At 40.8% G+C, this 13331-nt stretch overlaps 1 protein-coding gene across 4 annotated transcripts in view; it reads right to left on the reverse strand.

The window, feature by feature from the left end:
- Positions 1–1385: 1385 nt before the first annotated feature.
- Positions 1386–13331, reverse strand: part of GALNT18 (polypeptide N-acetylgalactosaminyltransferase 18) — a 382178-nt gene continuing 370232 nt past the window's right edge. For all 4 annotated transcript variants that reach the window (XM_084630739.1, XM_084630740.1, XM_084630741.1 and 1 more), the window contains exon 11: positions 1386–1830. In XM_084630739.1, the coding sequence (XP_084486865.1) occupies positions 1684–1830 (147 nt within the window). In that variant the 3' untranslated portion in view covers positions 1386–1683. The remainder of the gene's footprint in view (positions 1831–13331) is intronic.

Below are 13331 nucleotides of genomic sequence, written 5' to 3' on the forward strand. Positions count from 1 at the left end.
AAGGCGAGGTAGGAAGTAAAACCAAACTACACTCTAAGGGGAAAACAGTGTAAAAAGACAAACTCTATATTAAGAGAGTTCTTATTTCCCACTGCTGCTGCTACTTTGCCATTACCCAAAATCATCACCCCCATGTGGTCTGAATAACTTGTCTTAGGGGAGGGAGAAGTGGGAGAGGAAAAACCGTCCCATTGGCTAGACTGCAGCTGCTATGGCAGTCTCAGTGCTGAAGAGGACTCCATGGGCCATAGACACTGTCTATGTCTGGGACGGAACAAAGGATCCAGGTTGCTGACCCTCCAGCACTGTCCCTTCCGCTCCCCTGGTGCATCCTTCCTTCCCCAACCTTTCCCTGTGTAACTCCTGCAGGGAGCTTCCAACCAGTGGCATTTCACAGGGTTTTCAAGAGTGGTCAGTGCAGGCCTGCATCTGCTCCCATTGAATCTGACGGGGAAACTCCCACGGGAAGCGGAGTTAGGTCAATACTGAATGCTTTGAAAATTCCATCCTCCCTCTCCAGCCTTCCCAACTCCTTTTGCACTGTAGAATTGCACCAGTTTGCATACGCTCTCAGATGAGGAGGCCACATTATCTCTGCATTATTTTGAACCATGTTAACAAGACGGGAACATGAATTGATCCCTGTTGTGACTCTGCCTTCTCTTGCAGCACTTTAAGTCTTTCTTCTAGTGCTTTGCCCCACCATCCTTCCTAAGAAAAAACAGAGCCTCCCTGAAGGAGCAAGAAAATTACAGATGTCACAAGCAGCAGCTTAGCTTTAAATGTACTGTTTGACTCGCAGTCCAGTTTATAGTAATCCCATAAGTCTCCAGCCATTACTTCATTTACCCAGAGAAACCCTAAGGCATAATCATTAATGTTTATGACACTGGTGCCACCTTAGTAGTGATGTACATTTTGAATAGAGAACAACATGTCTCCTTCCCTGCCACCCTGTTGCAGTGCAAAAGTATCATCTGACTTTTAAATTAAAATGAACACTTTGATGCAAGGCTGCTTTTCGTTTTTATAAAGTCGATTTCATAAGAATGCAGGGAAGCAAATATTACCGATTACTATAGAATGGGTGTAACCCAGCTTCACTTGCTTCAGAACCACTGGATGGTGCCTGACTGCATTCACCTGTGACCTTGACAGGATCTGATTCAGTGTGACACTGAGAATCCTTCACTCTCAAGAAGTCATTAGGGGTGAAATCCCAGCCCCATTGGCAAAGCAACCATTGACTTCAGTGGGGCCAGGATTTCATCCTTGGAGTTGAGGGTGCTCAGCCTCTTGCCAGGATGAGGCCCTAACCAATGAAAACCTTCAGACTGACTTGTTTTCAAACTGATCCCCAAAAGAGACAGAGGCAGTGGAATTGGTTTTTTTTTAAATCAATAAAATTTTATTGTCAGAGTTATAAATATTCTCCATTTGTTCCCTATTTACATTTGCAAAATATTTTAGGATAACCTACCATCACCCGTCATTCAGCATCTCTAGAAACGCCATGAAAATGTCATTATGAAAAAGTCTGTATCTTCAGCCCACAAACCTGATTTCCACACACTCGCAAAAAAGAATCAAAGGGGGGAAAGAAAAGATACAGTACAGCAGGCAACATTGCAACATTTGCTACACAGTAGCAAAAGGACTGTGTTAAGAGTTTCTTAGAATCAGTTATGATGACAAGCTTTTCAGGACATTTGTTATAGACCAGCGTTGGCCAGTGCATTTCTGAAGGACCAGCTGAAATCCAAATTCGTTGTCACTGTTTTCCTGTAACTCCAGGCAACGCTTGGATTTTCTGTTCTGGATTGGACCTCCCTGTTTAAAAATAAATAAATAAATAAAACCAGTTTTGATTAATGCCAAGTCTTTAATGCGTGATATTTCATGTTAGACTAGCAACCAAGAGTCCATCTTTGAATGATTATTTACTGTGGAAGAGGCCAGACTGAGGTGCACTGTAGTCTTAGATTGGGGAGAGAAGGTGGCTTTAAATCACCTTTACGGATCCTTCATCCTGGGGCGAGCCAGGGGCTAGTTCAGCCCTTGAAGCAATTCAGGGCACGTCTTCACTAGCAACGTTAAAGCGCTTTAACGTGGCTGCGTAGTCGCGGCATAGCATGGGGAGAGAGCAAGGGGCGCGGCTCCCAGTGCTGGGGCACTAGCTACACTGATGCTTTACAGCGCTGAAACTTGCAGCACTCAGGGGGGTGTTTTTTCACTCCCCTGAGCAAGAAAGTTGCAACGCTGTAAAGTGCCAGCGTGGACAAGCCCTTAGAGCAGCCCCAAGCTGTTCCAGGAGGTGGGGAGGGAGTACAGCTGCATTCTGGCCATTCCCCATAAACTGGATGCTGGAGAGCCAGCAAGATGGATCTGTACTACTCAGCCCCACCCCGTTCAGGCTTCATCGCTCTTTTGTGTTACTGGAGCAGCAGGTAGCTGCTCTAACACAGCCAAGGATCTGACCCAGCACGTCCTGCATTTGCCAGATCTCAAGGCCTAGAATGTTGTTTATAAATGATGGCTAGGCTATCTAGTGATGTCATAATTAATCACATGTAGTTTACATGCAGTGTCAATTCTGTATTCAGTTTGCAGCCTGTATATGCCAAATTAAAGGCCTAATTCTGCTCTCTTTGACTTCACTGGGAGCAGGATCAGACCCTAAATTGCTAGGGTTAGAGTTACCAGGGGATTAATTGTTGATAGATGACGAATTACTAGTTTTCCTTCAATTCAGGGTGCAATTTGTTCTTCTCCTTGGTTTAACAATGATAATTGCTATGTATCAATGCCATTCTTCCAAGGTTTACAAGGTAATTAGCACAGTGACCTGGAGAAAAAGTTTCTCTCATACACGCCCACGAGCTACCAGTGGTGGTGTCTTAAAATCAAAGATTGGAGTGTAAGCCATTAGCCCCAGATTAATGCAGCTAAGGTACAGAAACTGCTCCTAGACATGTCAGTTATTTGTTTACAATAGAGGGCAAAAATCTAGTGAGATTTTTTTTTTAAAAAAACCTCACATTTAGTTTTCTCTCATTAATTTTGCTGAAAGCCTGTGTTGGGCTTCACATTATAAAGTTGCAGTATCACAGATGTGCGCCATAATAACCTCCAGGATTTTAACTTAAATGTGATAGAAATGCTGAGATGTGTTACCCAGGAAGGGCTCTTCAGCAATAACATATGCCATTTGGAACATGACTCTACACCATTCAGGCAGGTGCCGGGATGTGTCCGTATAACCGCTGCTCACTCCAGTCATACATAATAAGCACTTTTTTTTTCTGAGAAATGAACATCAGTTAAAACCCTTTTCTTGGTACATAATTAGGTTTGACAGCCCTGAGGTTTAAATATGGTTAGGCTTGAATAAGGGAGACCATTTTTAGTATAATCTACTAAATTCAAATCAGGAGCTCCCACAAATCCTTTCTGAAAGGCTTAGATGGGAAGTTCAGATTCAATTTTCACCGATTGCTGTGCTTGGCATTCAGCCTTAATATGCCTCCACTGCTGCGCAAGGGAGATTTCCATTAATAGGAATAATGGAAGTTCCAGGTGGCTGTCCCCTGAGAGATCAGAGCTCCCTTAGCACTACAACTGTTTGAAAGTCGTCATGGTTGTTGTACGAAATGGCACATGCAACTGGTCCATGTTTAATTTTGTGCCATTTGCGCCTCTCTCCCACCCCAATTGTCACTTTGGCCCCAATCCAAAGCTGAATGAAATCGACAAGAGTCTTTGTATTGAATGTAATGGGGTTTGGATCAGGCCCTTCACGAAGGGCTTCAATTAAATGGCCATTTTCACATTAAAAAAGTGGGCCTATTCTGACACGGGGAAGCTCACTATCTTCAACGTCTAAGATAAGGAGCGGACGTTACAATACAAATAAAAAGGATGTATGGAATGACTTAGTCCTGAGGGGCCCAATCCTGCAGGGCACCGAAGCTCAGATTTTCCATGGGATTTGGCTGCCTAAATACCTTTGAGAATCCGGGCCTGAGTGCCTCCGAATGCAGTGGTTCCCAACCAGGGGTACCTGTTTCCCAACCACGGGTATGCAGAGGTTTTCTGGGGGTACATCAAATAATCTAGCTAGTTGTCTAGTTTTACAACAGGCTACATAAAAAGCACTAGCGAAGTCAGTACCAACTAAAAGTTCATACAGACAATGACTTATTGGTCTACGTACTACACACTGAGATATAAGTACAATATTTATATCCCAATTGATTTATTTTATAATTATATGGTAAGAATGAGAAAGTAAGCAATTTTCCAGTAATAGTGTGCTGTGACAGTGTTGTATTTTTATGTCTGATTTTTGTAAGCAATTAATTTTTAAGTGAGGTGAAATGTGGAGATATGCAAGACAAATCAGAATCCTCAAAGGGGTACAGTAATCTGGAAAGGTTGAGAGCTACTGTATTACAGGGTGTCCACTATGTATGTTAAATGAGTATGGAACTCAGGTTTGTGCATAGAAAACCCACATGAACAGTTTCTAAAAGGACAGATTTCACAGGGACAGCTGTGCTTTAATGCCATGTCACCAGTGTGTGGATTACAGATGAAAATCATTAAGAAGTTAGTGCCATTGGAGAGAAGTTAGTGTCTGCCCCCCACTCAAAAGATGCTCTGCACCTTACTGGAGCATCAGGCCTCAACCCCACCATTTTCAGTATGTTTTTATTCATACAGTGAAGGCTAGATTTATTGATTCCCCAACTATTTCTATTCCCTTTTCAACTACTTCTTGCCCTCAAATTATCTTTATTCCAATTCTAGGTATTTGGACAGCAAGTCTGTCATCTTCCTCTGCAGTAACTCTCCCCAGCCTCGAGCAACGTAGCGTCTTTTTTCACATGTGAAACTAAGGAACTATTAGCTTCGGTGCTGGAGTTTTTGCCTCTGAATTGGCGAGATTGGAGGAGCAGTTGCAGGCTGAAATGTACATTGAATTTAGGCGACAATTTGCCCTCCTTCAGCTGGAGACTGTAATGCAACCTTTTGTGGAGCCATGACTGTTTCATAGCCTTTTTGTTGTCGTTGTAAACGTCCTATGGATATAATAAAATGGCACCTTTGCTTGCATTTGGCTTTAGTGTTCCAAACACTAATGGAGATGACAGCTTGCAAAAGTCATTCATTAGTGATATGACTTGGAAATACATTTGCTACTAGGACCTGGGTTTGGCTTCCTTCTCTCATTGGTTTTCAGCATGTCCTCACAGGAGTTATTTAGTTCATCTGTTTTTATTAATTATACAGCTCCGTCTATTCCAGGCCTTGCACCATATGGTATGTGCATTGTCACTACCATTAAGACAATACACTGACCACTCCTTTAGACACATACAAAAATCAATTAGATTATTTCAATAGGGCACTTTAGTTAAGACAAAGCCTGCTCTTGCCCCTATTGTGCTTCAGAGTCATTTTCTTCCATATTCCTGCTCAATAGGGCCAGACCTGTGTGGTTGCTGTCCCTCTGAGATTAAGCCATTGTCCTCTGCCTACGTGCCCTAGGGCTCAGAAGCAGAGCTGTTTTGTTTCTAACAAGACTTGAACCCTCATGTTTCTATTTTGTAGAAAAACTCATCTCGCTAAAAGCATCTGTGCTGTCTGGAACAGCTCAATTCCCTCATATTAACCACCACTTCAGTGTGGTTTTTTTTTTTTAATGTTTCAGCCAGCAAGCTCCAGTACTACCCATAAGGGGGATATTTACTAGTAACTGCAGCATGCTGTGCAACCTATCAAGCAGAGCTCCCTAGCCTTTTTCTCTCCAATGGCACTTAAATGGAGGTCAAATTTTACATCAGAGCAAATTGGGAAAAGAGAATGTTTCTAAAAAGAATGTATTACTCTGTTTTTGTTCATCATCAATGCCTATATTAAAGCAGTTATTGTGTAAGTATTGCTGTAGCCTTTGGGTACCTTTTACATGGTTTAGATCTCACATAAATATATTTCTGCCAAGTTCTGTCCGCATCCTCCCCTCCCATCACAATCTTCATCAGGAGCTGAGCACACCCCAGCACCACCTGTTAGAACAGTGGCTTTCAACCTTTCCAGACTACTGTACCCCCTTCAGGAGTCTGATTTCTCTTGTATACCCCCAAGTTTCACCTCACTTAAAAATGACTTGCTTACAAAATCAGACATAAAAATACAATAGTGTCACAGCACTAGTTTCAACATATAATTATAAAATAAATCAACTGGAATATAAATATTGTACTTCTATGCCAGGGTATAGTACATAGAGCAGTATAAAAAAGTTACTGTATGAAATTTTAGTTTGTACTGACTTTGCTAGTGCTTTTTATGTAGCCTGGTGTAAAACTAAGCAAACACCTAGATGAGTTAATGTACCCCCTGGAAGACCTCTGTGAACCCCCAGGGGTACATGTACCCCAGGTTGGGAACAACTGCTGTAATATAGTCTTCCTTTAGAGTTTACATTTACTGTATGCCATCTGTACATAATAGGTTTCTCTTTTAGCTTTTCTATAGTGAGAGGCTTGTGTTGTAACATCAGAGAGTCATTTTATATACTCTGCAAACCCCACACGCCAGCGGCGTGGCCTAGGCCTAGGGCGGCAAATTTATAATAGCAGCCAGAGGCTGCTCCCCCCGGCGCTGGTTCGTGCCCTCTGCCACCGGCCACGCCCCAACTCCACCCCTTCCCCGCCCCCTTTCCCTGCTCCTATTGGTCCCCTTCCCCAGGGGAACAGATTATTCCAGATTCTGATTCCTGTTGGTCATGTTCATCTACAGCAACTGACTTTTATCATTGCAGAGATCTGCAGTACCTTCTGTTTCTACATGGACTTTACCTATGTCCCACACATTCATGGGTTCATTCTCATGGAATGTAAATACTAAACCTTTACCAACTTCAAAAGTGGCTACTACCACTGATGCTGATTAGTCAGTGAGACATTTAGAGCTCAATCCTGCTGTCACCGAATTAAACTGCAAAACTCCCATTTATTTTGATAGTGCAGTAAGCACAACCCTCCATTTCTAATGCTATCGCTTTGGAAAAAGCTCTCTGCCTTGTTCAGCTGCAGTTTCTTGCTGTAATGATGTTGTCTGCCTCATTACAGCAACGAACTGCAGCTAAACAAGGCAGCTAGCTTTAGTCTAACACAGAGCTGAATTCAGATCCAGATCTCTAATAACCCAAAGGTGAGGAGAATTTGGACTTAGAATTTTGGTTCGGCTCATTAACAACAAGTTGTCCCGTTGCCAAGTTTGGAGTCACATTTCAAAGGCTGCCAAAATTCTGAGGTATTAGGATCCAGTTTTTTGTTCAAGTCCTTCTTAAGTCTAAATCAACTAACCAGGGTTGCCAATTCTTTGGTCTAGCAGTTAACAGGAGCTCTACTGGCAGTAGAGCAAATGAAGCACAGGGTTTAAATTATTCCTTTGAGAAACAGTCTAGGGTCCTTGGAATCAAACTTTCATAATGAATTGTAATTCATGTGAACAACAAATTTCCTCAATAAAGCATTTGATTAAATTGCCACTCTCCATGAAAGTGCTTAATCTCTCAGTACTGATTTTAGTGGTATTAGTAATCCAGATACATTTCACTCCCATTAGTGCTGCATGTAATATTTCATATGCATGTTCTGTATTTAGCTAGATGAGGGTATGAGAGTGGCACTATACGTGAAAGATTTCAAAAAAATCTTCAACGAATCAAACAGTATCATAGAATCTTATGGATAGAAATTCCATAGCTGAATAATAAGAGTATAGCAGAAGGAATATACTACTGACCAGGATGGTGGGGAATGATTGTGAAATGCTCAGGTAGAATAGAGAGGTCACACACACAGAAAACACAATAATAATGGGGATTTTCAACTATCCTTATATTGCCTGGGAATATGGCATCTCACAATGGGATGCAGAGATAAATTTTCTAGACACCATTAATGATTGCTTCTTGGAGCAGCTAATCCTGGAATCCACAAGGAGAGAGAGAATTCTTGATTTAGTCCTAAGTGGTTCACAGAATCTGGTCCAAGAGGTGCATATAGCTGAACCACTTGGTAACAGCACCCACAATGTAATTAAATTTAACATCCTTGTGTGTGTGTGTGTGTGTGTTGGGGGGGGGGAATACCAAAGAAACCCAACACAGTAGTATTTAACTTCAAAAAACAGAACTACACAAAAACGAGAAAGTGAAATACCTCCAAGCATCATGAAAACTAAATAAAAATACCATAATAGAGGCTCAAACTATCTGTTTCTGTTTCCTGTCTTTTACTGATCCATGAGAAGACCTTTCCTCTTACCTATGACTACCTGCTTTGCTCCAGTGAAGGACCTTATCAAAGGTTTTCTGAAAGTCCAAGTACACTATATCCACTGGACCAACCTTGTCCAAGTTTGTTGATCCCACAGAGGATTCTAATAGATTGGTGAGGCATGATTTCCTTTTCCAAAACCATGTTGACTCTTCCCCACCATATCATGTTCATCTACATGTCTGATAATTTTGTTTTTTATTATAATTTCAACCAGTTTGCCGGTACTGAAGTGAGGCTTTACTAGCCTGTAATTGCCAGGAACACCTCTGAAGCCTTTTTAAAAAATCAGCACATATTAGCTATCTGCCAGTCATCTGGTACAGAGATGGATTTAAGCGACAGATTACATACTACAGTTAGTAGTTCTGCAATTTTATATCTGAGTTCTTTCAGAACTCTAGGGTGAATATCATCTGGTCCCAGTGATTTAATACTATTTAATTAATAAATTTGTTCCAAAATCTCCTCCACTGCCACCTCAATCTGGGACAGTTCCTCAGATTTGTCACCTGAAAAGAATGGCTCAGGTATGGGAATCTCACTCATGTCCTCTCCAGTGAAGAATGGAGGGAGGGAGGCAAATAGTGGTGTCCCCCAGGGGATCTGTACTGGGACCAGTGCTATTCAACATATTCATAAATGATCTGGAAAAAGGAGTAAACAGTGAGGTGGCAAAAATTGCAGATGATACAAAATTACTCAGGATAGTTAAGTCCAAAGTAAACCACAAAGGAACCTCACAGAACTGGGTGACTGGGCAGCAAATTGGCAGATGAAATTCAAGGTTGATAAATGCAAAGTAATGCACATTGGAAAACATAATCCGAACTCTACATACAAAATGATGGGATCTAAATTATCTGTTACCTCCCAAGAAAGAGATCTTGAAGTCATCATAAATAGTTCTCTGAAAACATCTGCTCAATGTGCAGCAGCAGTCAAAAAGGCTAATCGAATGTTAGGAACCATGAGAAAGATAAGAAGACAGAAAATATCAATGCACTATATAAATCCATGGTTTTCCCACACCTTGAATACTGCATGCAGTTCTTGTCACCCCATCTCAAGAAAGATATATTTAGAATTGGGAAAGTACAGAGAAGGGCAACAAAAATGATTAGGGGTATGGAACAGCTTCCGTATGAGGAGAGATTTAAAAGATTGGGGCTGTTCAGGTTGGAAAAGGGACACTGGGAGGTGTGTATGATAGAGGTTTATAAAATCACGAATGGTGTGTTATTTACTCCTTCACATAACACACAAACTAGAGTCACCACATGAAATTAATAGGCAGCAGTTTTAAAACAACCATAAGTACGTACTTCGACCCATAATGCACAGTCACGCTGTGGAACTTGTCAGGAGATGCTGTAAAGGCCAAAAGTATAACTAGGTTAAAAAAAGAACTAGATAAGTTCATGAAGAATAGGTTCAGCAAGGGCTAGTAGCCAAGGTGGTCAGGGATGCAACCCCATGTTCTGGGTGTCCCCAATCCTCTGACTGCTAGAAGCTGGGCAACAAGGGTTGCGATCACTTGATAAATTGCCCTGTTCTGCTCACTCCCTCTGAAACCTCTGGCACAGGCCACTGTCGGAAGATAGGATATTGGGCTACATGGGCCAACTGGTCTGGCCCAGTATGGCCATACTTATGTTCTTGGGGTCTAACCAACTACACAAACTTGGTATTTACAGATAGGCAGGTAAATGGGGTCTCTTTATCAGGCTCTGTTTCTGAATGTGAGTGTTAACTATTTTCTGACACTGATCTACATGAATCGCTGGTATAATGGCACTGACTTCATTAGAGCTACAAAATGGATAAATCTGGCCCACAGTACCTGTTAGAAATGGACTAAACTAAATTTGGGGCTCTACTATGCCAGCCAACCTTCATGATAAGGCAGCCTGTCTTTCATTTGCCCACATAGTCTATGGCCTTGTACAAATGAAACTTCCTCTCCAAATCAAAGTAGATATCATTTCAGCAATTGTTATACTCTTCCTATATCCCATTTTTAAAAAGACACCATTCCATCACTGCAATTTGAATTACTATTTGGAAATATGATTTTTACTGACTTCTCATTATTACACCATCCAGAATGTTTACACTGATGCAGTATCTGTACTATAACAATTGCAATAAGTCAGATGATATAGTTTTATTAGCACATTCAAAAACTGTTTTAAAAACAAATTGGGTGCACACTCATTAACTGTTTTGTTTAATCCAGATATTTTATTTGCATGCAGAATAGTCTAGGTTCTAAACACAGCCATTTAAATTATTTGTGTAATACTTAAAGCTACAGGATCTGGAAATACACAAAACTGTTAATTAAAGTATTTAAATAAAGATAATTAAACCTGGCAGGAGAAATGCAATAGCATACAGAGAACTTAATTAGAATGGAAATCAAATTATATAGAGAAAAGACAAAAACTGAAAACCAAATGTATGACTAACTAACAATAATATCTTGGATTGATGTAGCAAACTTTATCCCAGAGGATTACAAAGCACTGTTATTTAATAGCAGTAATACAGGATATTCCCAACTCACAGTGGAATCAATTCAACCCACCACTGAAAGACACCTTAACTATGGCAAAAACAAAAATGGTAAAGATTCACTAAAGTATTTGGCACCTAATTCCCATTTATTTCAAGTTTATTGATTTTACAGTTAGGTGCCTACATACCTTTGTAAATCTGACCCAGAAGCTCTTTAAGAGCTCACAGAAAAAGGAGCATGTTACTACCAGGAATGGTGAAAAACCACGTAACTGCATTGGAAGTTTAGGATGGGAGAAATTATCCAAATTGGAAATCACCCAGATCATTGAGACTAACACCTCTTTTTCAAAAGACGTCATTTGTCTTCATTAGATCACTAGTGGACAGGAACTCGGTTTGACAAGTTATAAAAAATACCGACAACAGTACACTCCACCCTTAGAATTTGTTCTGTATTGATTCAAAGAGAAGAATGGTTAGTGACTTATCAGCACCACTTCTGATAGCAGCCTGGAGTTTTCATTGCAGATCTTCAACCCAAATATAGACCTGGCATTCACACTCAAACTGAAGATTACAATGTAAGTAACCTTTTCTTTCTGGCAGCCACTTACCTGCTGATTTTCTTAAGTACACCCTCTATAAAAGCTAGGCTCTACCCCCATCCTAGTTGTCTCAATAGCAAGAGACAGTGTCCAAGAGTCAAATCCAGGTCTCCCCTGTGCACTTGGTAATGACTAGCATCTATCTTCTGACAATAGGTGGTGTTCTGAATGACATATTTTAGCCTTTGCTATATGAATGAACCTGTTAGGTACAGTGAATTGGATTGCATTTTTTGACAGCATTACATCCATGTATGTTACAACACAGCAGAGATTTTAGGAGTGAAAATAAGAATGCTCTGCAGTATATATGATGACATTTCTCTCAATTTGTTCCTTATTACTGAAGAGGATTGTGACTGTAGTCAACTTCCTACATTCTGCTTAAAAATTCACCTCCTATCATCCTAAATGTAGTAGCGAACAGGAGGTACATGTAGAAATCCTGTTATCAAGTGATGGGATGTGTGTGTATTTTGGCCACACACTGCTTTACAGATGTAACCTGAAATCCCTATACTCTGAAGTCGAATGTAGAAGCCAGGGTATATTTACGGTACGCAATTTTACATGATTTTTGTTAATAGGACACCGGTGCATGCTAAAAGACTGTGCATATGCCTTGGGATTTAGCATAACTGGCCAAAGAACGAGAGTTTCAAGACAGTGCCCCCATACCCAGGTCTCCTACCAGGTCAAATCAGTCTGTTTTGTGAAGAGACATTTTTGGATGTGAAAAATCTGTGTGGAGAGAAAATTCTACCCTCAGGAACCACACTGGCAAATTAGTTGCTAGTGTAGAGAAGCAGGAGTATAATACATACCAAAAGGCTGGGATTGCTTTATGCATTTTGTGAAAAACCCAGAAGAAAATTTTTTTTAATTCTAAAATTATGTATAACTGACTCCTGTAAATAGCTCAGCAGTAAGGTTGGATATAAAATACTGAACCAGGCTAGGGCTGGTCCTAAGATATCACAAAAAGCAGAGAATTGAAAGATGTATAGTACCAGGAGCAGAGAATTAAGAGGTCCAGAGAAGGGCAACAAAGATGATTAGAAGTTTGGTTGGATACACTGATAAGGGATTACAAAAAATTAAGATCTATTAGCCTGGAAATTAAAAGCAGGGGGATCTGACTGAGATCATCAGAACTATGAAGGAATAGTGAAACCTGGCGAGTCTCTCCTCTGTATCCTGTCCTATAACAGTAGAACAAACACACCTGATGAAGTTAAGGGGCTGTAAATTTAGAACAACTACTGTACTTTATGCATTATTTAGTAAACCCATCAAATTCACTGTTATGCAAGGTCACTGAGTCAGTAACTGTGACTGGATTTTAAAAAAACGCTGGATTAATTTTATGAGCACCGATAAAATGTGTAGCTGTGTGCACATTAAGATAATGATATGGGTAATCAGATCTCATGCTTCAAGATATAAGCTGAGCACCTCAAGGTTGAAAAAGGGAATTTCCTCCCATGGGATTACAATGCACAGGTGTTTATTGATGGGCTTCATATCTCCCTGAAACATCAGCCATTGCACTGCTAGAGGCAGGATGCCAGACAAGACAAATTATGGATCTGATCTATGGGGTGATGAATCACATGCTCCTAGGCTTCGGGCAGAGTTTGGTTTTATAGTAGATCGTGCATTTATGGGGGTTCCCACCTTGGTCTTTTCCTGCCATCCAAAACTCTTACTGTGGCCAGGGTTGGGTAAGCAGAGAATGCAGGATTGCGGCTTTCATGTAAATCTTTTGCTCTAGCTGTAGGCAAAGAGCAAAAGGCACAGTACTAGCCCGTTTTCAAGATGATCAAAATACTGACATACCAATACACATGAA

The sequence above is a fragment of the Lepidochelys olivacea genome (assembly GCF_965140295.1).
Source record: "Lepidochelys olivacea isolate rLepOli2 genome assembly, chromosome: 6".
In the NCBI taxonomy this organism is placed as follows: Eukaryota; Metazoa; Chordata; order Testudines; family Cheloniidae; genus Lepidochelys; species Lepidochelys olivacea.